Here is a 24,713-nt window from a genome sequence, read left to right on the forward strand (position 1 = left end):
CATTCTGCCCTCATATCCGCACTTTACACTTTTATTGACATAATTCTAATTAACATTACACCAGTGGAATTGGCACAAGTATTTGAGAACAGAATTTGGTCCTAGAACTTAAAATTTGCTATACTTTCCCTTGTGTATTTTTTGTACATGTTAACTTCAAAGCCCTAAGTAGAGTTAGTATTTGCTGAGAATTAAAATATCAAGTTGGCCATAAGTGTAAAAATATTCATAATGCTTATGCATAAATATCATGCCTATATATAATCATATTAGTCCATGGCTCATTATGCCTCGCAAGAGAATGAAATAGGATTTGGTTGTTCAAGCGTGTACCCTTTAAATTGCCAGGTAGGAATGCATCAGCAGCATGCTATCACATGGCTGATATGGGGAGCTCAAATTATTCTGACTCCTGCAGCCTACATGGAGCATTATTCTCACAACAGTTTGAGCAGTCACTTGGCTTCTGTGTGCATTATTGCTTCTTTGGACATCATGATAAGAAACTCTTTCAAATCATGTTTGTATTGTGGGTCTGATCCTGCACACATTGAAGTCAATGGACCGTTGATTTCAGTGAGCACAGGAGCGCTAAAAAGTACATTCCTGAGTATTAAAAGTACATATCTTGGTTGTACTAGTCTATTTTCTTGGGTATGAATTATCTTTCCTGGAAGTACGTATGTAGTGCCCTATATGCTATTACAGTATTATTGTGGTTCAAATATTTGTGTTTGGAAAGGGAGGGGAAGAGGCAGGCAAAGAGGAGGAGCAAGATGCAGGGTGCTCATGCGTCCACAGAGCAGTATACATCTCTATGGGGATTCCTAGTAAGATACTTTGAGGCGGAGCCAGATGATCTGCTGTCATGCATGGGGTGTTTGTATTTAAAAAATTGTGGAGATTATTTCAGCCATGTAGCAGTAAGGAAGCAGCTCCAGGCCTCTGGGGGAGATTCCTCCTTGAGTGCTCCCCTAACACCTCTTGCACTTGCAGTGTTCCCCAGCATCCAGCCCCTATATCTAGCTGGGTATTGAATAATTTGGTTCTTTAAAAAGAAAGACCAGTTTCAGATGAGATATAAGGAGGTGCAACTCCTTGAAGTCCCTGGAATTGCACCGACTTAGAACAGGGTCTGAATTTGGCTGAAGCTCTTTCAAAACGTAGGTCATATTTTATTATTTGTATGAGTGAAATTAAAGGCCTTACATGATCCCCATCCAAAGATCTTATTTGAATTTTGTGATGAGCTTCACATCTAAATTTAGGTGTGATGTGATGACAGAGAGAAACATCAGTGGGGTGGGGTGACTAAGGATAAAGGTCACAGAATAAAGAATATATGTTTATTCAATGTTGGTTTGTGTACATTTTGATGGTTCCACTAAGTTTACAACTTTTAAAAAGTAATTAATGTACCTTCTTAAAAAATCCAAAACAGATAAGAAAGCTCATTGGTAAAAAAGGTGACCCTTTCTATGAAGCACAAGAAAACCATATCTTAATTGGAGTAGCAAATGTCTTTTTGGAGTGCCTTTTCTATGATGTTAAACTTCAATATGCAGTGCCGATCATCAGCCAGCAGGGGGAGGTAAGGCTAAATAGAATCTTAATGTATTGGTAATGTATAATGTATTGCAAGTGGAAAGAGGGAATGGAATTAGTTCTAGGTTTGTAACCTGTTTTATGGATAAATATCTCTCACTAAAATTTTGACTAACCTAAGTGCTGATTTTTTATTTTTATAATGTTGAGTCTTTTTTGTACCTTTAAATATCCAATCAGCAAAAGACTTCATTTTATGGCTAAGAAAATTTGTTTGACTAAAAACATAAAATGCATTTTGTGGTGGTAATTTGGCAGACAAGTAATAAAAGGTCAGAGATTAAGGCGCCTCAGCTTTATGCACAAATTTCTTTAACCCCAATTAAAGTTCAGCCACAAATCCACTGCAGTAATGACCCCAAGTACTTTTACTTTGAATTTAATTGAATTGTGTGAATTGAAAAGTGAAAAGTTGAATAGTGGGATAAATGTATCATGCATTCATTTCCTCCATAGTCTCTCCCTTTTATTTTTCCCTATGGAAATCCACATTTCTATTCTGCAAGTTACTTCACTCCACCTAGAGAGAGACACCCTATTCAGTGTTTAAGGTGCAGTGGCATTTCAATTCCACTGCTTGTTGCCTGCTCCCCTTCTCTCCCCTTGGAAATTGGATATTATACAATGTTCTAATGTTCTTAAAGCATAAGTACTTAGTATTTGTGCTTCAGGTTGCAGGACGGCTGCATGTTGAAGTGATGCGAGTCACTGGTGTTGTTCCAGAACGTGTGGCAGAAGGGGATGACTCTTCTGAGAACTCCAGTGAGAGCGGAAGCCTGGAAATCATGGACAGCAATGGAGAAATTATTCACAGAGCAAAAAAGCTCACTTGCAGGGTAAGTAGGAGACAATCTGTTAGTTGAGGCATTTTTTTAAAAAACAAATGTATGTTACAATCCAATATAAATATTAAATTTTGCAGGACTTGATTGTTTAGGATGTTGTTAATAGGAAAGAGACTCATCTCTCTCACTCTGATTCGGATGTAGTCCAGATCAGTAGTGATCAAAAATGATTACCATTGAATGACTATGAATTGAGTGGTTTCAGTTCAGTTTCTAGTGGACACAGGTCCTCACCACAAATACTGACATCCCAGGAGACACCCTTCTTGGCAGTCACAGAAGAGGTGATCCTTGCATTTCAGGGTTGATTTGTCAAGTAGAGAAGTTTTTGTGGCTGTTCATGCTGTATGGTTAGAGGCTATTTCAATCTCAGTTGCCATCAGTACAATCCCTTTAATAAATAATTGTGTGTGTATATATAGCTTTAAAACTTACATATTCAATTTTGGGAGCCTAGCATTTTACATGATCAAAAATGTGGATATTGGTCTGCAGGTTAAATACTTAAACACTGTGCACACAAATGCATCTGAGTTTTTGCATATGCAAAACTGCAGGCTTCCAGAATAGATGCATGTTTAGAGAGTGGTTTGAGATCTCTTTTGAAAATTTGGTCCTGAATGTTAATTGTCATTTACATGCTTTAGTTTTTAAACAGTCTATAATCACATTACTTTGAGTGTCTGTTTCTCACCCAGGTAAAAATAAAAGAAGCAACTGGACTACCACTGAATCTGTCTAACTTTGTCTTCTGTCAATATGCATTCTGGGATCAGTGTGAGTCAACTGTAGCAGCACCAGTGGTCAATCCTGATGTGCCATCACCTCAGAGCAAGGAAGCTCAGTTTACAGTGACCTTCTCTCACTGTAAGGTAATTATTTTATTTTAAAACAGCATATCAGGAGGGCAATATGTTTGAGATGAACTAGTCAGAGCATGACCCTAAATGGCATCGGGCCGGCGCTTCCACTAGGCGACCCTAGGGCGGCAGGATTTGGGGGCATTTTGCATTTTGCCATCCTCGGCGCAATCCCGCAGGCTGGATCCAAAGCCCTGAGGGGCCAGATCCGGCCCGCAGGCCATAGTTTGCCCACCCCTGATTTAGAGTGTGGTTGAAATGTTCATAACGTTAAAATGTTAGAAACACGCATATATGGATTCTTCAGATTTGTCTCAAGTCTTCTCTGCCATCAAGGCCCTGCCTGTGAATCTAAGGCTTCTCATCCAAATTGTTGCCTCTACCATGCAAGCAGAGACCACATTTGCTCTGCCCCCCATTGCAAACAAAATGAGGAGATTTGATTTATTAACTGAATACAGTTCCCCTTCTCTATTTCCAGGACTATGTGGTGAATGTCACAGAGGAATTTCTGGAGTTCATTTCAGAAGGAGCTCTTGCTATTGAGGTGTGGGGTCACAGATGTACTGGCAATGGCAGCTCCATTTGGGAGGTTGATTCTCTTCATGCTAAAACTAGGACACTGAGAGACAGGTATGAATAAGCTACAAGGAATGATTCCATCAGCTTTCCAAAGAGATTAGGGTAAGATACTTGCAGTGTTAGAGAAATTTTGTACTCTTACTGATCTGAATTACAAATGTTGCTTGTTTGGGGTGTCTCTCTCTAGGTGGAGTGAAGTAACTCGCAGAATAGAAATGTGGATTTCCATACAAGAACTAAATGAGATGGGGGAATATACAGCAGTTGAACTCCATCAGGCAAAGGATGTAAACACTGGTGGGATTTTCCAACTTAGGCAGGTACTGAGTCCTTTTCCTGCCCTGTTAACCCACTTTAAGAGTATTCTTAAAATGTTGTTCTTAATTTCTCTCTCGTTCTTCTGGTCACTTGTTCAGGGTCATTCTCGAAGAGTTCAAGTGACAGTGAAGCCTGTACAGCATTCGGGAACACTTCCCCTCATGGTGGAAGCCATTCTTTCTGTCTCTATAGGCTGTGTGACTGCCAGATCAACCAAACTACAGAGGGGGTTGGACAGCTACCAGGTAGGGCAACTGGTTAATGCACTGAGTTAATTATTATTTGCTTTGCTGTTTGAGAACCTCCTTAAAATAGTTCAAGTTATAAAATCAAAATGGAGGCCCGAGTATTTTAGTATAATCACATCCATACATAATATTCTGTTTCTTTTGCTCACTTTAACAGATGCCAGATATATATGTGTGTGATATGTGCTTATAGACCCAAGTTTGTTCCTGTTGAGGCCAGTGGCAGAACACCTACTAATGTCATTCAGAGCAGATTTGGGCACAGAATACACATTACCTATGTGTGTATATACAAGCATTTAATGTACATATCAGTTCACTATAGAGCCACTAACTTTCCCTTGCCTGTTTACGTTTGCATATATAATACAAGTGCTCAGTCATAATGTTATATGTAAGGGCTTGTCAATATTTTGTACAATCCATTATTTTCAGGGGTTCCTATCTCTACCATAATAATGTTGATCTGATTCCTTAATTCCTGCCTACTGTCTAGTGTTACCTGTTCTCTTTAGAAATTTGACTGCTCATTGTCTGTTTAAAAACTTGTGCAGTGTGTATAAGAAGCAAAATATATTTGAATTTTTTTTTAAATATACACTAACAACAATGCTCATATCACAGGTGAGATACTAGGATCAAGTAAGAAAATTGAGACCAGTACTTTTATTTATTAACCAATATCATATAAGCAAACAAAAACACGTCATTAATTGTATGACTCTGGTGATTAAATTGTATAAATGCTTTGCCTTTGTACCAGTTTGTGTGTGATGGAAATGTTTGGGGTTTTATTGGTATGTGTTTTTTTCGGTGTGCTACTTTGTCAAGAAAAATGCATGTTCTCTGTGTTTTACAAAATTTATTTTCTCCTACCAGAGAGATGATGTTGATGATGGTGATATGGATAGTTATCAGGTATTGCTGCTGTTGCTGTATATCCTGTGGCATGGGGCACAGCTAATGCTAATAGCCAGCAACTTTAAAGTGAATAAGAGTATTGGAGCAAGCAAAAGCAGCTTTAAAAATACATTCTCTGCATTAAAAAGACTGCCTGGGCTATAAAAACATTGCCATTTCAGTATATATTATATTATAATTTACTTTATTCTAAAGTATATATTATATTATAATCTTACACTTCACTTCTTCTTTCTATAGTATTTTCAACATTCAGATCTTCTATCTTCCTGTTACTTTAAAAAATAAATAAAACTTAGCAACTTTAATATTAATTTCTTACAATAAAAACATGCAACCTTCATTAACATTTACTATCCAGAATTTACATCATAGGTGGTTGTTTAAAAAAGCAAACACCTTGTCTTTAGAAAATGTATTACTGTTTGAAAATTCTAATAGAGAGGCAAAGTGGAAGTGCTGTGAAATTAAATATTTTAATGAGAAATTTTGTTTTTTAGGCTATTGAAGTTTAGTTGTTTCTTATCTAAAAAAATAAAAATGTTAGTCTGCATTTTGTATTCTGAGTAGCTTTAGAGATGTTAAAATTTGGAAAGCTAAAAATATGCATCACCAAAAGGTAGCATTTAAAAAGAATAAGAAAAAATGCTAAAAATGGAAATCATATTCCTGATATCTTCCTAGTTGTAAGACTTATATTTGATTTTGGCGCTTGGAAGAAACAAAGCCTTATTCAGGCATAGGTTTTGACATCCCTTAATATAGCATAGTATGTTCTGCAGTAGTCTTCAAAATGTCAGTTTAGGTACTAACTTCCTGCGGGCTGTCTGTGCGCTTCCTGACACCGTGAATCACAGAGAATAGTCCAAGTTTTCCTGTGATGTCATAAAGCATGAATGCATGATAGATTCTGTTTGCATGGGGAAATTTTTATTGCACTGATGGCAGCTAGTAACAGAATTTTATGCAGGTTTAAGGGTATAGTGACCTGTCTGCAGTCTTCAGGAAAACACCTGGCCAATGTATAATACCTATTTTCCCCATTCCACTGCTATTAAACAGTTTGGATGCCACTTCCCTGGTCTTAATACTTACCTGTAAATCACAAATTCTGTATATGAACATCTTAGAAATGTTGACAGCATAAAAATTATACAGCGGCTTGTATAGTTTCAACTTTTCATGCTTTTCCTCTTGTAATTTGAAGCTTGAAAGATACTGACCTTTAATTCCTGGATGGTGTACTGCTTAATCAATGTGCATGATATAAATGAAAGCTTCCTGCATATTAATCATGCAAAAATTTTCAATAGCATTTCTGATCACAAATTATCACATACAGTTGTATGTCCTTTGTAAAGATCAATATGGTATGTTCAGCAAAATATTTTCTCTCCCCATGTTAGGAAGAAGATTTAAACTGTGTGCGAGAAAGGTGGTCTGATGCGCTCATAAAACGCAGGGAGTACTTAGATGAACAGATTAAAAAAATCAGCAATAAGCAAGGTTTGTATCACTTGAAGCTTATACCTATCTCATAGAACTGGAAGGGACCTTGAAGGTCATCGAGTCCAGTCCCCTGCCTTCACTAGCAGGACCAAGTACTGATTTTGCCCTAGATCCCTAAGTGGCCCCCTCAAGGATTGAACTCACAACCCTGGGTTTAGCAGGCCAGTGCTCAAACCATTGAACTATCTCTTTGTACTTTGTCCCCCTTTCCAAACAGACATAGTTTCACTTGACGTGAACCTTATAATTGTGCTTAATATGTTGTTTAGAATAAAAAGGGTTTGTTTTTTTAAAAAGTCACATTAACTTATAGAGGAACTTTTTCTAGTAAAGTTGAAATTTGTACAGTAGTTCAGATTTCAGTGTCACAAGTCTGCATAGTGTGATTTATAATCTCGTGATAAACTATAATTTTGTTATAGGGAAATGTGAACTACAAATGCAGTTTAAAATCATACATCTAATATATTGTCTCTTTCACTGTAGAGAAAATGGAGGATGAAATAGAACGGGAAGCACGGCTACTAGAACAGTGGATGGGACTAACAGAAGAGAGGAATGCAGTGCTTGTCCCAGCCCCAGGCAGTGGCATCCCAGGTGCTCCTGCAGATTGGTATGTGTAAATAGAGCTCAAGAACACAAAACCCCAACATCATTTTTTTGTATGTGTGCATAGAAAATTAAGTGATGAGATTTGAGGGTCTGATTCACCACTGTTTGTATTCCAGTGTTACACTAGCATTAATTGGTGTGAAGCTGGAAGAACAGTGGTGAATCAGGCCCAGAATCTGTAATATCCTAATATGAATATAAACTATTCCTCAGTAAATTTCCTGTTTGATACTTTGCATTGGATACAAAAGGAACTGCATCTCAACTTCCTCCTCCAAGAGCAAAGAACTGTTTGGCAAAATGTAATTGAGCTAACTTGTAGAATGCACAATATATTCAGAATCTGAAGGAAAAGTTGCCTAGCTAACTTGTTATATAGAAACTCTGAGGTAACAATCCTGTAGTTACAATTTGAGCAGTCACGTTAAATCTAAGCACTTGTTTTCAGGTGGTTATAATTCTGAAAACTACCCGTCGGTTGAAATCTTTCATATGTCCATTTTGTTGGCTCAAAGACAAATTATAGAAAACTTTATAACATTCCACTTTGCCTTTTTTAAATGTTTGGACCAATTTAAAAAGGTTTTGTTCCCAACTCAAACACACACGCCACTTTCAGAGGCCTTTATTTGTACTCAAAATAATTAAAACTGGCTTTAAGGAAAAAAACCCAAACCAAAATCAAACCTGGCTTATATGTAGTCCACACTTCTTAAGTTGGGAAAAACTTGGCTAAGAATAGTTGTTCTTTTTGACTGAAAACAGTGTACAATGCCAGGTAGGCAGTCCTTCGTTAGCAGGAGGCTGGATTAGATCATCTAGTAGATTTTTTTCCTATCTCTGATTTCTAAGTTCCTGTGACTTTTCCTTCTCAATTTAGATAGTGTACCATTTAGCCAAAAATATACACATTGATATAAATGCTATGGCATTTAATTTCAGTGATTAGTTACACAGACAGTTACTTGAAAGTCTGTTCACCTATGTGTATGAGACAATTGAAATAAACAAGTAGTGTTTTATTTTAATGTACTATGATTTGACCTCTTTTTTTAAAAAAAGAAAAGGATGAGTTAATTCTATGTGGAGAAAAACTATATCAATTCAATGACATGGCTGAAAATGTGTATGCACAGGACAAGTCATTTAAAGATGAGGTTCCCATAACAGTTGAAATGTGCCACATGACCATGATGGATGTTTTTATTTAAGCTATACATATAGTCATATATACAGGAATACAATGTCTATAATAGGTGGGTGAATTACTATGGGTACTATAACTTTGAGTATCCTAACTTTTTTTGGTGCAGTTAAATTCTCCACCAAAATGTCTGAAGGTTTTAATCATTGGATGCATTGTAAGTAAATACTGCATGGATAGCTGCCTGTGCGGGTTAGCTTACATATTTATTTTATCATATTGACAGCAGTTTGTTCTTACTTCCAGGACCCCACCTTCAGGAATGGAAACGCACATACCTGTCCTTTTCCTTGATTTGAATGGTAAGTTGTACCTGCAGGTTAGGAAATTTCTTTAATGTTGTTTTTACTGAAATAATTGAATTCAGCTCAATAAACTGGTAAATAAAGGAGTGGCCCTGAAAGGCAGGGAAAATAAAAACTTGAATTATGCCTCTGATTCCACTATGTTGTACAGCTTTTAGAAGGAAAAATCCTTTTTTTCTGATTTCACAGATTGGTGCAAGTAAGCAGAGAATAACTTTACAACTGGGACCAAATAACAAGGGATTGTAAGAGACCTGAAGGAGATTTTCCTAAAAGATACTTGAGGAAATTTGGTGCATTATAGTGCCCCAAAAGAAGCAGGGTTTAAACTTAAGATCGACAGCAGATAGGTAAATCTAGTGCAAGTTTCAAAAGGTGCTTCAGTTCTATCTGCAAGAACATATTTCTTTAAAGCACTGATAGAAGATTGTCCATGTGCTATTGAGAAGTTATGTTGTTGTTGTTTTTGCTCTCCTTCTGGTTCAAAAGTAACTATTATTTAAACTGCAAGTTAGTAGCATAATTAAAGAGTTTCATGCATAATACAGAGTATTTGAAACTTCTCCCAGGGAAGTCACCAAGTTCTTCATGTGAAAGGACTACTAAAATTAATTCTTAGTGTTTGTTCTCGAAAGAGATGGCATCTCTTCGCTGAAATTTGTTTTATATCTGAGGGTTTGGGAAAGTTAGCAGGTAGGATACTAAACAAGATGTTTAGGAAGAACTACCTGATTCAGTGGAATATTACAAAACTTGCTTGTCTATGACCCTAATGTAGTCCCATGTGTAAAATCAAATGTCCAGATTATCCTAGTATTCTAATCTCCTAAAGATGCCTTTATACCTCAGCGATGGTTGTGATATGAGAAGCTAGCTGGTTACGATGGATGGATAGATTTAAAAAAAAATTCAGAGCCTGCCTGGCACAATATATTAATTCATGAACCTCTAAAAATCTACTCTGAAATTTTGTTTGGGTCACAAGTGAGAATAAATGTTATGGTCTCAACCTAGTTTTCCCTGGCTCCTTTTGTTGCAAGCTTCCCCACAATTTGGCGTATTAGTTATGATTAGCCAACACTTAATACAGTATAAAAGATGTACAAAATCACCTGATAGGCCTTTGTAACAATTCAGGCCTTTTATAACAATTCAAACTTCTATTAATTTATATCCTTTGGTGTAGACCTAACTTTTTCATTTGTGTTCTTTGTGTGTTGATTTCATTAGCTGATGACCTCAGTGCCAATGAACAGCTTGTAGGTCCCCATGCATCAGGAGTTAACTCAATACTGCCAAAAGAGCATGGGAGTCAGTTCTTTTATCTGCCGATCATAAAACACAGTGATGATGAGGTAAATTACTAATAAGCCTCCTTCCTGGCAATTGTGACTTATATTCATGCTTGCTTTCTGCTTTGTGTTTTTATTATGTGTTTAATTCTTATGACTAGTTAAGTATCAAATTAATTATAAATGTGTGTTAATTTATTGTTAATGTTAATATTTTTGATGCCAGAGTCATTCTTTCAGTCTTCAGACCATGCAGTTTACTATCCATATTTATAAAACTATAGTCATGCGTTCTATTGCGCTTTTCATTGGAGTAGAGTTGCTAACAAATTCAGTTTCTGGTAATTACATTCTGTAGCCCCAAATTCTTTTATGCAGTTTCATTTGGATGGGATGTTCTTTGTTTCCTGTGCTATATTGATGTGCGATGTCAAACAGCTGCCATATCCTCCCCAGAATTAGCTATATTTCAGTGGTGGATGAAGCGATCCATATTTGATTTTTTCAGTTTAAAGGTGACCTCTAAAACATTAAAAAAAAAATAGCGTTTTTATCTCATGAACAGAAGATATGAAAGTTGTTGATAAGGTTATTTTTTGGTCTCTTTCTGATTTTTATCCTAGAAATACCGTGAACATCTAGTGCATCCTGTATTTTGTAGAAGCTTTCTTTGGGATCTTAGAGAATGTAAATTTTTAGCTCTCATTGCTTAATTTGGAGAAGTGGGGGATATTGAATCTTTTTGGAAAAGACTTTTTAACTGTCTAAAAATCCTTTCCACTCTGCGTTGCTCAATTTGCACCTCTTGGCTCTTGTCATAATTTCACTTATTCTCTAGTCACTACAATGTCTTCCAAACTAGATATGGCCTTAATTTCTAAAGTAATAAATTGATTATTTTTCCTGTTGTGGGTCATGTCTGTAAAAGGTTTGGGACCATTCAAAGTGAAAGGTGCTATATAAATGTAGATTAAATCTGGAGTTGTACTTGATTTTCACTTGTTCCACCTTCCATGCTATCTCATTTAGGCATATATTCTGAGACCAGTTCCCAGGATGAATAACTTGGCTGGGTGGTAATGGGGATGCTTACGGAAGGAAAAGGAAAAGATCTTCCACAGGATGGAAGATGCAGAGGCCTTTGTGTGCCCCTCTGCTATGGCCCACTCCAATGCCAATTGAGTTCAGTGGATCAAGTCCCAAGTAAGGGACAACCAGAGGATTCATGTAGCGAATCCTGTGGTCCCTCCCTCCACTTTAACCTGTTGCTTGCAGCTGTGTATAGATCCCCGGTACACATGGGCTCTGCACTGCACCAGGATCACATGCTCCAATGTGGCCTTTTAGATCCTGACACACCCACGACACTTCTGCTCCTAAAGTGCCCCCTACAGCTATTGTTTTTCTTTCATTAATGGTGTTATTATTTCTTGTTAAATTCAATTTAAAATTTACCAGAAGTAATTGACATTCATTTTCTTTTTCTCCTTTTACTCCCCTACCCAATTTGTCCACTTAGGTTTCAGCCACTGCTGCTTGGGACTCTTCTGTCCATGATTCAGTGCATTTGAACAGGGTAACACCACAAAATGAGAGGATTTACTTAATAGTGAAGATCACTGTGCAACTTAGTCATCCTGCTGCTATGGAATTAGTACTGCGTAAAAGGATTGCAGCCAATATTTACAACAAGCAGGTAATGGGTTTTATTTGTATGTTCACATCTGCTGATATAGCTCTTCATTTCATTGCTGTCTTGTTCTTGCCCTAGTATTATTCCATTTTGCAATTGGCTTATTTTTCATGGCTCCTAAGCCTCATTTATCTAAAATGGTCTCTTAAATGAGAAGATTTCAGTTAGTGGTGAAAGAACTCACTGTGGATCTAGATTCCACATAGAGCATGGAACAAGATAATACTTTTGCCAACAACCTACAGTATGAAAATTATGGTTGCTATATAAATTAACTGTTAAGAGTCAAAATTATACCTCTTGAAGTATATGGATGCTCCATTGTAGGTGTGTGTGCACCCCCACGCTGTCGATCGGAGAATTTCCGTCCTGCCTGTGCATGCATGGCTCTCTGCCGGCCACAATGCTAGCGAGCATGCGCAAGCATTTATTCGCTGCCTCGGGGAGAAGCACAATCCACAAAAGCGTGGTTGGTGCCAGCAGCTAAAACCCAGGTCCAGAGAAAGTGTAGCGATGCGCGATGACTCACCCTGCAGCGCCTCCTGCTGATCGTCCAGGGAATTAGCTCTCCAGCCTTTGGACCCAGGCGTGCCCTCTGCAGGCTGGTGTCTCACCTTGCCGCTGACCCCCGTATCCCTCCCAGACTCTGGTTCCCCTTCTGCCGGGGTTCTGCCCCCTGCAGTATCCCACGGTCTCCCCAGGGAATCCCCTATCCCCACCTCACCTCAGTCTTTGGCTACTGCCATTCACCATCTAGCCCCCGCTCACTGGGGCAGACCGCAGTATAATTGCCACTCATCATTGGCAAGGAGGGTTTGGACCCACTGCCTCTGCCTACCCTTGGGCTGCCCTGTTGCAACCCCAGTATCTTTTCAGCCCTTAACATGGCCTGCAGCCTGGGGGTTTTCCAGGCTGGAGCTCCCCAGCTTGTCTGGCCTTTCCCCAGCCCTGCTCCATTTTAGGTACTTGGTTCAGCTTCCCAGCAGCTAGGCCCTTCTCCCTCTAGAGACAGAGAGAGAGACTCTGAATAGCTCCTGGCCCACTGCCCTCTTATAAGGGCCAGCTGGGCTCTGATTGGGGCATGGCCACAGCTGAGGCTGCTTCCCCAATCAGCTTTTCCCCAGCCACAGCCCTCCCCAAGGCTGCTTTTTAACCCCTCTGGGCAGGAGCAGGGTGACCACCCCGCTACAGAAGGACAGAGAGTTACAGCTAAAACTCCTGCTGATGGAGTTGGTCCTTCAATTTCCGGAGTTCCAGAGTGAGATATCACTGCAATCTTCTATGTTCAGGGCAGGTGAATCTAAGGAAATGAGCTACTCATTAAAGACTGGTAAGAAGAGGTCTGTGAGTCACCGTAGTGAGCCCAGATCAAACCAGAAACGTTCTCTGGCTCTATCAGTATCTTCTGTACCAATGGCGTGAAGCCACCTAGAGTCAGTACCCTGGACATGGACAGTAGCGAGCCGACAGAGGCAGTCGGAATGCCCAAAGACCCGATGGGCACAGGCAGAGAGATACCAGTACTGATGGCGTGATAAACATAGACGATCCGCCCCAGGAAAAGCTACATCAATGAGGTCACCAGCACCGATCCTGGTGCTCGTGGCACTGATGGACCATACAACCAGGTCCACATCACCAGCTCCCTCAGCGTAAGCTCCTGAGCATCGGCAGCCTTCGGCACTCAGACCAGTACCATCTGCACCTGCGGACTACGGGTGTGCATTGGACCTCTCTCGGTATGTGATGCCCCAGACTCACCTCTTCTCAGTATTGGGGCCCTGGTACTGAGCTCGCCAGGAGCAGTGGACACAGTGGCATCTCCACACTTCGCAATGCCTCTTTCCCATTCAGACTCAGATAGCGAGCCAGAGGAACTGGGTTCTCACCAATCATCCTACCCACCATTCAGACCCCAGTCCCACCAGGGATACCAGGGTTGCCACCCCAGCTCTCAACCTCCTTGGTGTGGACAACCATGGTTCCAGCCATCAGCTCCCTACCCACAATGGCCATACTGGGACCCCTGGCAGGCCCAGAGACAACAAGCCTCGCAGGCCCCTAGCATGATTTACCAGTGGGTAGAGAGACGTCCTCCTTCAGCAGTGATATCAAGGGCACCAGACCCTCCTGAATTCTTGGAGGAAGAACAGGAAGTGGAGGTGGAAAAGGAAGAGGCTCCTCAAGCCCATCTCTCATTATCCTCACCTGACGAGGCGATGGGTTCCCCGCCTACCCCCGCCATCCCTGGCAGATGACTTTCGGTCATTCCAGGACCTAACTCAAAGAGTGACTGAGGCCCTACAAGTGCAACTTGATGGTGTCCAAACCTCCTCATAAACTGGTGGACATTCTTCCACCTCCGCCAGGGTAGCCCTCCCTAAGGCGCTCCTAGACCCTGCTAGGGTCATATGGCAGACCCCAGCATCCATCCTGCCGACATGCAAGCAGCCAGACAAAAAGTACTATGTGCCAGCGAAGGCGCACAAATTTTATTCACTCATCCACCTCCAAATTCCATCATAGTGGTCGTGATCAATTTGAGGGGTCGCCAATACCAGTTTAAATCTATGCTATCTGACTGAGATGGGAAGCGCTTGGATCTGTTTGGCAGAAAAACCTATTCTTCCAGTTTCAGGTAGCGAACTAGTAGGCCTTACTAGCCAAATATGATTATCAGAACTATGCAAAATTAAACTCCTTTATTGAGCAGCTTCTGGATGCATACAAAGACCAATTCATGGCTATCATTAACGAAGGCCAGCTAGTGAGGAAAATGTCTCTGCAGTGCGCGTTGGATGTGGCCAACATTGCAATGCAATCAATCTCCCCGGTGGTGCTTATGAGGAGGACCTCTTGACTCCATTTGCCCAGCTTCCCTGAGGAGGACCTCCCCTTCGAGGGAACAGAGCTATTCGCTGAGAAGACAGCTGCATCCCTCCACACGCTAAAGGATTCTTGAGCAACTCTGGGATCCCTGGGGGATATACACGCCAGCCTACAAAAGAAAATACAGTCCTCAACCACAGTTCAAGCTGAGATCATTGTAGTACATTCTTCAATACTTGTTGCAGAGATGGTACGTTCAAACAGTAGCGGCCACCACCGCCCTTGTCTCAGCCCTCAATTTCAAAGCGATACTTTTGATGGGTTGTTCGAGGTACTGATAGAATGCTTTTCTTACAGTTGCACGTTGGGAAAACCCCCCTCCTCCTTTTGGAGATCGCCTTTCCCCATTCCGCAGCAGCTGTGAATGGATAACCTCTGACAAGCGGGTGCTGGAAATTGTCCAGAATGGATAAGTCATTCACTTCTCCTTCCTTCCCGCTCCCAAAAACCCTTTTCCATCCCTCTTCAAGGACCCTTCTCACGAGATTCTACTACCCCAAGAGGTGAATCATCTCAGCGTACCCACACATCTCAGGGGTAAAGGCTTCTACTCTCGTTACTTCCTGATACCAAAGAAAAAGGGAGATTGGAGACCTATAGTGGACCTCAGAGCACTCAACAGGTATGTCAAAGCCCAGAAATTCAAGATGGTTATGCTGTCAATGATTATCCCAGTGTTAGAAAAAGGAGACTGGTTCTCAGCCCTCGACCTTCAAGATGCATATTTTCCCATTTCTATCCTACTGAGACACAGGCATTACCTCAGGTTCACACTAGGCCAGGACCACTACCAGTACAGAGTACTCCCTTTTGGCCTCTCATCGGCCCCGCCAGGGTATTCTCCAAGGCCCTTTCGCTAGTAGTGGCCTATCTACATTCTCAGGTTATTAAGATGTTTCCCTATCTGGACGATTGCCTTCTCAGAACACAATCCTTCACAGAGGTCCAACGAGTCACTCAGACCACACGAGACTGATTTCTAACACTGGGCCTACAAATCAACAAACAAAAATCAATCTTAACACTGGTTCAAAAACTAGAGTTTATAGGTGTCAACTTTGACTCTGTTCAAGTGAGAGTGCTCCTACCACATCACAGATTTCTCAGTCTCTCCTCATTGATAGAGACAATACAGTCCAGCCCTCAAATCTCGGCCAGACACTGCCTGCAGCTTCTGGGACACATGGCTGCGGGCACATCAGTCATTGTTATGGTAGACTACACATGAAGTGCTTCCACGCATGGTTTGCCTCGGTATACAGACCAAACAGAGACAATATAAACAAGCTCCTGACTGTAGTCAAACAATCCTTAAACTGGTGGAAGGACCCAAAAAACATTTGCATGGGCATCCCATTCGCTCAGTCTTCCCCATCTCTTCTTCTGACCACCAAGGCATCCCTCATAGGCTGGGGAGCACATCTCAGTGGTCGCACTGTTCATGGCAAATGGTCCCCATCAGAGACATGTCTCCACATCAATCTGCTAGAGCTCAGAGCGGTCTGAAATTTGTGTGCTCACTTCCTCCTGCTGATCAAGGACACACATTTGAAGGTCATGATGGACAACATGGCCTGTTAGGTACTACATAAACCGGCAAGGAGATACCAGGTCTCATTCCTTATGCACAGAAGCTCTGAAGCTATGGAATTGGTGCATCTCCCACAATGTCCTATTATCAGTGGCCTACCTACCGGGAATACACAACACAACAGCTGACAGTCTCAGTCACAAGTTCCTGCTCTACCGCTAATGGGAAATAAACCAACCATTCTACACAATATATTCCAGCACTGGGGGTTGCCAGAGATAGACTTGTTCGCTACCTACCAGAACAAGAAATGTGTGCGGTACTGCTCCAGAGTGGGGATCGGACAACACTCTAGGGGAGATGCTCTCCTCCTCCCTTCTTTACGCCTTTCCTTCATTCCCTCTCTTGGTAAAGGACCTGTTGAAGATAAAAAAGGAAAAAGCAAAGGACATTCTGATTGCCCCCACCTGGCCCAGACAGACATGGGACCCTTACCTGTCTCAGCTGGTGGTGTGTTCACCAGTGACCCTACCAATCACTCCCTGCCTCCTGTCGCAAAACGAGGGTCGCATCCTTTACCCCAATCCATGGGTCCTACATCTCAAAGAGTGGCTCCTTTGTGGTTCCAGCACATAGAGGCATCCTGCTCGGAGGAAGTACGGGAAGTACTATTGCACAGTAGGAAGGGTGCTACTCATTGCACCTACCTACAGAAATGGAAGAGATTCCAGACATGGTGCCAACCTAAGGATGTCACCACTAATTCAGCCATCTTACTGGTGATTCTGGACTATCTGTTACCCTTAAAGAAATTGAGTCTCTCTGTTAGCTTGCTGAAGGTTCACTTGGCAACAATTCAGCAGGTAGAAGGCTACTCAATCTTCTTTCACCTGACTACAAAGAGGGTTCTAAAAAGCATAGTAAACCTCTTCTCACAACCCAGAACACCCATTCCATAATGGGATCTCAATCTAGTGCTAAAGGGCCTGACTAGACCACCATTCGAACCCATGGCCACTTGTTCGTTAACTCACCTTTCCTCATCACCATCACTTCTGCCAGAAGGATAGGGAAGATAGCAGCTTTGATATCCCCCTTTTACACTCAGACCACACCTGAAGTTCACTCCCAAAATAACTTCTGCATTTCACATGAATCAACTCATTTAGTTCCCAAAATTCTACCCAAAACCTCATACGGATAACAGAGAGACCATCCTCAATACACACAATGTGTGGAGAGCCTTAGCCTTCTACTTAGGACAAAGGCCTTCAGAAAATCTTTGAGGCTCTTCCTTTCAGTTGTGGATAAGTAAAAGGATGCAGCGATGTCAGCTCAGAGGCTCTCCATGTGGGTCTCTGGCTGTATTAAACTCTACTACCAATTATGGGGGGTAACACACCTATCTTCAGTATGTACGCATTCCACAAGATCAGTGTCCTTGTCGCTTGCCCTCTTTAAGGGTATCCCCATATCAGAGAGATGCAGAGCAGCTACATGGGCATCTGCACATAACTTCACAGAACGTTATGCCATTGTGAGTGATTTGGCTTCAGACGCCCAGTTCAGGGCCTCTGTACCACAGGCACCAGCTTCCTCCGGGCCCTGGGGGTGCTCAACACCCTGCTCTGCCCCAGGTTCTGCCCCACCTCTTTCTGCCCCAGGCCCTGCCCCCACTCCACCCCTTCTCCCTAGCCTCCATCCCCCCGCCCCTTTTCCGACCCAGTTCTGCCCCCTCCCCCGAGCACACCCTGTCCCTGCTCTTCCCCCTCCCGCACCCCCAGCCACCTCCTACACGCCGCGGAACAGCTGATCGCGGTGGGCGGGAAGTGCTGAGGGAGACGAGTTGATCAGTGGGGCCACCGGGGGGGGGCTGGCTGCCAGTGGGTGCTAAGCACCCACTAACTTCTTTTTCCTGGGTGCTCTAGCCCTGGAGCACTCACGGAGTTGGCACCTATGCTCTGTAGTATCATCTATATCAGACTAGACACTGAAGTCCCAACCTCCAGCAGTGGGCACTTCTCAGGAGTAACCTACAGTGGAGCACCTATAGGGATGATGCTTACCTTGTGTAGTAATGATGGTTCTTCGAGATGTGTCCCCCTTGGGTGCTCCATGACCCTCCCTCCTCCCATCTACTTCGGAGTTCCACTGGTTGACTCTGCGATAGAGAAGGAACTGAAAGAGAAATGCCCGCACCTGCTAGCTAGTCTTATGGCAAGTGGGGAGCCTTGCATGCTGCTATTGAAATTCTCTGATCGACAGCGCAGAGGCGTGCACACATGCCTACAGTGGAGCACCCATAGGAACACGCATCTTGAAGACCCATCATTACTGCACAAGGTAAGTCTCTTGCCACTGGTGACCACTCACCCCCTTTCTTCTATAGGTGGGGAGCTTTAACCATTGTTACTGCACAAGCTGTGAGTAACTTGTAAAAAAAACTATATACATTGCAAGGCAATGGAAAACCTGGGCCCTTAAGTGTAGAAGAACGTGACTGCTTCATACTAGGAAGCAGCATCAAAATGTTAATGAACTTACAAATGTTAAGAGGGTATTTTTGGTTTTACCATTAAAGTGGGCAAAATAATAAAATTATATGCTAAAAATTACCATTGTGGATACAGTAATTTAAAATTCTTTTATATTTCTAGAGTTTTACCCAGAGTCTGAAAAGGAGAATATCCTTGAAAAATATATTTTATTCCTGTGGTGTGATCTATGAAATAGTATCCAATATACCAAAGGTAAATTATACTGCACTTCTTTACAATCTGTTAAAGGAGCAGAATGATATTTTGGGGCAAGATATATTGTTTGGGTGGGAATTGAATATTCAGTTTTTGTTGATATGAAAAGAATTTGTTAGTTGTACATCTAAATTCCTCCAGGCCAAGTGAATCTGTATATACGTTTTTATTTGAATAATGTGTGGAGTGTAGAAGATCTAGCCTGATGGGGGATTTTATTGATTTAGTTAACTTTTTTACTTTCTGGACTGAGAGCTTGGGTATCAGGTTTGAACAAACTATTACAGACGTTTTTAAAATGTACTTTATTTCCTTTTGTACAACATCATTATAAATATTTATGTATACAAGGCTGGTACCTAGTTTTAAACCCATTTAAAAAACAACAGGATTTTAAAGGAAAATAATTTTTGGTATAGGTTTTCCTCATTCAGCACAACAAGGACTATTACTGAAAAATTGCTGACTTTCTCATTTTTACCATATAATTATAAAATAAATAAATTGGAATATAAATATTATGCTTACATTTCAGTGTATAGTATATAGAGCAGTATAAACAAGTCATTGTCTGTATGAAATATTAGTTTGTACTGACTTCGCTAGTGCTTTTTATGTAACCTGTTGTAAAACTAGGCAAATATCTAGATGAGTTGATGTACCCCCTGGAAGACCTCTGTGTACCCCCCGGGATACATGTACCCTGGGTTGAGAACCACTGAACTAGGATATCTGAAAATAAAAGGCTGTCACCTGAAAAAGAGCACTTGAAAGCTTGTCTCTCTCTCCAACATAAGTTGTTCCAGTCAAAGATATTACCTTACCCATTTTGCTACCCTCACATAGTAGTAATTACAGTTTACAGTCTATGAAGATTATACAGACTATTTAAGAATCAGGAAGGAAGAGTTAATAGTCATGAAATAGTTAACCCATTACATACACACTTCTTATTTTTCAGGTTAAACAGTCACATTTGGAGGGAGATGTAGTGTCTGATAAATATGGAGAGCTTTTCCCACCATGGGGCTGTTGTTATATTCTTCCTTCTATATCAATACAGATTCTGGACAGTCTTAGTTCTGTGGCGCAAGCATTGATCAGTCTAGTCCTCAAAACTGAGAGATTCTGAATAATTGGATCATGCTGCATTCACATCAGTGGATCTCAAAAAATGTATCTATTTAAAAAAATCTTACAATTTATAATTTTAGGCTACAGAGGAAATTGAGGATCGTGAGACTCTGGCCCTGATGGCAGCAAGAACTGAGAATGAGGGTACATCTGATGGTGAAACTTATATAGAGAAATATACACGTGGCGTGTTGCAGGTGGAGAACATTCTAAGCCTTGAACGACTAAGGCAGGCAAGTAGCAAGGAAAGGAGATCCAATGGAAATCTGAAGACTCTGGGGAGATTTTGAAGAGGTGTTTGTGGTGAAAATAAGATTAAAAAAAGTCTAGCTAGATGGCAAAAGCACAATATGTGGACTTACGCAAGAGTGTACTTTAGCAAAATGGACAAATCTTGTCTTAAATATGCTGTTGTGTAGAGGAACTATAGATTCAGTGAATTAGACAAAAGTCAAAATATTCCATCTTTTCACAGGCAGTGACAGTGAAAGAAGCACTCTCTACTAAGGCAAGACGCATACGGAGGAGCATCAGCACACCAAATGTCCACAATGTAAGAAACTCTTTCTGAAATAGTGCTAGAGACATGGGTCTTTCTTTAATTTATAGAGTGGATAAAACGATTCCTAACCATTATCACACCAAGTGTCTGTGTATTCTGAGCTACCACTAGTAGAAGCTCTAGAACTGTCAGTATGAAGGGGGAATTGGGTCAAGATAATTATTTAATAGCCAAAAAAAAATCAAGGATTTTATCTAAAATCTGTCTCTCCTTCTATCAGGTGAATTTTGGTCTCAGGTGCCAGTTTTGGGTACCAGCTCAAAATCCCTGCATTACGCTGGTGTGGTCAAAACAGTCTACCCAGAAGTTTTTAAAGTTTTCACTTTTAAACAACTGATTTCATGTTTTTTCTAGTAAATTTTATGAAGGGTCTTGCAGATCCCTATGACATCTATGAATACGATTTGCCCTTGTACGTATTTTATTCATTCTCCTATGCAATTAAAACAGCAGTTGTATTACCTGACTACATCATTGATGTAGACACATAAAGCAAGTCAGACTAAATGATCATAATGGTCCCTTCTGGCCTTATAATCTATGAATACAAGATATTTTGTCATACCTGTTCACTGGTGTCTTCTAGGTATCCTCTAGTCGATTAGATCTTTTTGATGAAGATGATAAGGTATGTAAATTTGGATTTTCAGAAGAATAAACTGCACAAATCTTCAATTCTCTTGTTTTTCTTTAAAAAAAAAAAAAAAAAAGGCACCATAGCAGAAATGTATCCTTATCTGAATCTTGGATTCATATTACTTGTTTTCATTTAGGTGTACCATTTTTAGTCATTTGGATGATACTTATTTGTAACCTACGTAAAGCATAATTTTAGAAACTGACATGACATAACTAAGGGAGGGGGATTGGAAAGATGTAGGAGAATTTAGAACATATCCTTAGAGCCAGTCAACTTCCTATGCAGATCAGTGTGACTGAGGTCCTAGTCATACTGCAGATGAAACAACGCTATGAATACCCATGTTTTAAAATAATTATTGCAATCAGGGTCTACTATGGTCTCTCTGGTCAGCATAAATAGGGTTCTCTTCTCTTCTATGCTGCGGGGGAGAGAGTAGGAAGTAGTGTCTAGGATGCTTTTGTAGAGAATGCAGGGCCACCCAGAGGATTCAGTGGGCCTGGGCACTTCGGTGATGGGGGGCCCCTGCTGCCGAATTGCTGCCGGAGACCCGGCACTTTGGCAGCGGGTCCCGGGGCGGAAGGACCCCTGCCGTGGGCCTTCAGGGCACTTCGGTGGCGGGTCCCGGAGCCCCCGCCGCCGAATTGCTGCCGAAGACCCGGAGCGGAAGAAGGTCTGGGGGCCCGGGCCCCACAAGAGTTTTCCGGGCCCCCGGAGCGAGTGAAGGACCCCTTTCCAGGGGCCCCGAAAAACTCTCGTGGGGGCCCCTGTGGGGCCCGGGGCAAATTGCCCCACTTGCGCGCCTCCCTCTCTCCCCCTCCCCCCCCCACTTCCCCCCCCCCCCTGGGTGGCCCTGAGAGAATGTGAGAGATTTCTGTAGCATTTCTGTTAATATTATATATGCTTCAGTTTATCTTCTGGATATTAATTTTGCACAACTGCATGGACTTAAATCAAAGGAGGTTGTTAAGGGGAAACAAACAGGAAATTAAACTGACAGAGTAGAGATAAGAATAATAGAAAGAATAACAAGGGCTTTTAACAGAACAGTGGGGAACTATTAATTGGAAAATACCCACCTCCCTGGTTTCTGCCAGGCTAGCAGATTTATTTTGTTTTCAGACCTGAGCCTAACATAAAAGGGAACTAAGCCATTAAAGCTCTCTGCATAGAGAGGAAAGGGGGTGAGCAGTGGCTGGCGCTGAGTGTTCAATAGAGACTAAGAGAATGCTGCAAGGGGCTGTCTCTCTCCCAGCCCAGGAGTAGGGGTGTTTAGGCTGAGTGGAACTTATCTAAACTTCATTCTCTCCTTGCAAGTTTAGGGTAAGATTCACATATGTAGGCTGCCTTTCGGTATGTGTACACTGCAGTATGGGACTACAGCACATGTAGACATAGCCTAGCTAGCTTTGCTCCAGGTAGCTAGAACAACAACAACAGTGCAGCTGTGATGGCAGTATAGGCGGTACAACCCCCTCTGGGAGCCTGGGTATGCCCTCCTAGCCTGTGCTGCCATGGCTTCATTGCTATTGTTATTTAAGCTAGCTAGATCAAAGCCAGCGTCAGTATGGCTACATGTGCTGTGGTCACATCTTTGATTGCACTGTACACGCAATCTTTGTTATTTTAACTCATGTCTCTGACTGCTGTGTACCTGTTGACTAATTAATACTTTGTAACCAGAAAATGTGTGCAGTGACACAGTTAAACCAATACCTTTAAAATTGCATAGGTGAGGTAATTAAAAACTTTTGAACTTTGACTTTGCCTATTAGTTTCTTTTTTGTCTTGATTAGTGTGCATTTTTAAAAATTCCTTAGGGTTGGTCAGAAAGCCACCTGGACATATCCGACTGTTCTTCCAGTTATCAAGATGTATCATGTTATGGTACTTTACCGAGGGATTCCCCTCGCAGAAATAAAGATGCTAGTGGTAAGTCTTTCAAATATATATGCCTTTTAAATTGCTCTTAGAGAAAAAAAACAAAATATTGCAACAAGAGATTGAAAATAAAATGCAGGGTTCAAAGTTCATGTGCAGTGCACAGAGCCAATACTCTGGAAATGTATCTGCTTAGTGAAGAGCCTAATTGAGACAGTATGGACGCAAGGAGAGAAAAAGAGGAAGAGACCTCCAAGAAGGAAAAGAGAAGACACAAATGTGTTGAAGAAGCAAAAGAACAAGGTGAAAAGAAGTGAGAACCAAAATAAGGAGGGTTGGAAAGAACAAAAAAAAGGGATTTCTATATTGTTTTGTACATTTAAAAAAATTAGTTACCGTGGCCTGGATTTTATGGGAAGGTATCGCTTCAATACTAACACTGACTCCATAGATGACCTGGTTGCTTGCTTTTTGTGTGTCAGTATACTTATACTATCGACAATGTATTGCTTTGGATCAGATTGTGATTGGGGAGTGGAGGTATGGATTCCATTGGAAGTACAGAGCAGGGCAGAGAGCTACACGTGCTTATAGGCTCCTTTTAAAATTCTCTTTGGGTCTTCCTTGATTCTGTCACATAGTGTGTGAATGCAGGCTTAGCTCAGTGCAGAGCAACATCAGGGAGCCAAGCAGGGGAATGGTGAGACAGAGGAAGCAAAGATCTGGTAATTGTGATTTCAAGGACAGTGAGTCTCTCTTGTGACCGAGGAGGAAAGGGGAAGTTGGTGAGCTTCTGCATCAGCCTGGAGGGAACAGCCTGTCCCATCCTGCAGTCCTATGCATGAGGCTGTTCCTTAAGGAGGAACAATCCCTCTCCCCTGGAGCTCTATGCCATCCTCTTCTTGGGCCAGTGGCTAAATGCCCCAGTTTCACCCTTTTTGTAACCAGAAACCTTCCTAATACGCTGTTTGACCTTCCCTGACTATACATTATTCTCTTTGCACTTAAGATGGTGCAATAACTACACACAACTGAACTACTATGTTTTTGCTCTTCCCTTAGGTTGTATATCGGAGAATCCACATGTCTTAATGGCCAGCCCTTTTAAAGCATTTTCTCCTCAGCCACCAAAGTTTTTCAAACCCTTAATGCCTGTAAAAGAGGAGCATAAAAGAAAGATCCCTCTCGAAACTCGACCTCTGCTTAGCCAAGAGGTAAATTTTTTTTTTTGAGTAAAGCAAAACTCTGAATCTTTATTTATTTATGAGTAAAGAGTAATTTACTGTACCTAGCAAATGGTAGCATGTATCCATAGCATGAAAACTTTGT

General features: G+C 41.4%; 1 protein-coding gene across 6 annotated transcripts in view; it reads left to right on the plus strand.

Annotated features, from left to right (window-relative positions):
* Positions 1 to 24,713, plus strand: part of KIF13A (kinesin family member 13A) — a 199,329-nt gene that overhangs the window by 157,143 nt on the left and 17,473 nt on the right. For 3 of the 6 annotated variants that reach the window (XM_054017820.1, XM_054017824.1, XM_054017826.1), the window contains 18 exons: positions 1,442 to 1,591; positions 2,277 to 2,441; positions 3,149 to 3,322; positions 3,792 to 3,943; positions 4,080 to 4,212; positions 4,309 to 4,455; positions 5,338 to 5,376; positions 6,786 to 6,885; positions 7,375 to 7,501; positions 8,951 to 9,006; positions 10,240 to 10,364; positions 11,821 to 11,997; positions 19,072 to 19,164; positions 20,382 to 20,538; positions 20,781 to 20,854; positions 21,450 to 21,491; positions 23,324 to 23,435; positions 24,447 to 24,598. In XM_054017820.1, coding sequence (XP_053873795.1) covers positions 1,442 to 1,591; positions 2,277 to 2,441; positions 3,149 to 3,322; positions 3,792 to 3,943; positions 4,080 to 4,212; positions 4,309 to 4,455; positions 5,338 to 5,376; positions 6,786 to 6,885; positions 7,375 to 7,501; positions 8,951 to 9,006; positions 10,240 to 10,364; positions 11,821 to 11,997; positions 19,072 to 19,164; positions 20,382 to 20,538; positions 20,781 to 20,854; positions 21,450 to 21,491; positions 23,324 to 23,435; positions 24,447 to 24,598 — 2,175 coding nt within the window. The remainder of the gene's footprint in view (positions 1 to 1,441; positions 1,592 to 2,276; positions 2,442 to 3,148; positions 3,323 to 3,791; positions 3,944 to 4,079; positions 4,213 to 4,308; positions 4,456 to 5,337; positions 5,377 to 6,785; positions 6,886 to 7,374; positions 7,502 to 8,950; positions 9,007 to 10,239; positions 10,365 to 11,820; positions 11,998 to 19,071; positions 19,165 to 20,381; positions 20,539 to 20,780; positions 20,855 to 21,449; positions 21,492 to 23,323; positions 23,436 to 24,446; positions 24,599 to 24,713) is intronic. The other 3 variants (XM_054017821.1, XM_054017825.1, XM_054017823.1) reach the window with 2 other exon arrangements.

Source organism: Malaclemys terrapin, chromosome 2, assembly GCF_027887155.1.
Source record: "Malaclemys terrapin pileata isolate rMalTer1 chromosome 2, rMalTer1.hap1, whole genome shotgun sequence".
NCBI classification, from domain to species: Eukaryota; Metazoa; Chordata; order Testudines; family Emydidae; genus Malaclemys; species Malaclemys terrapin.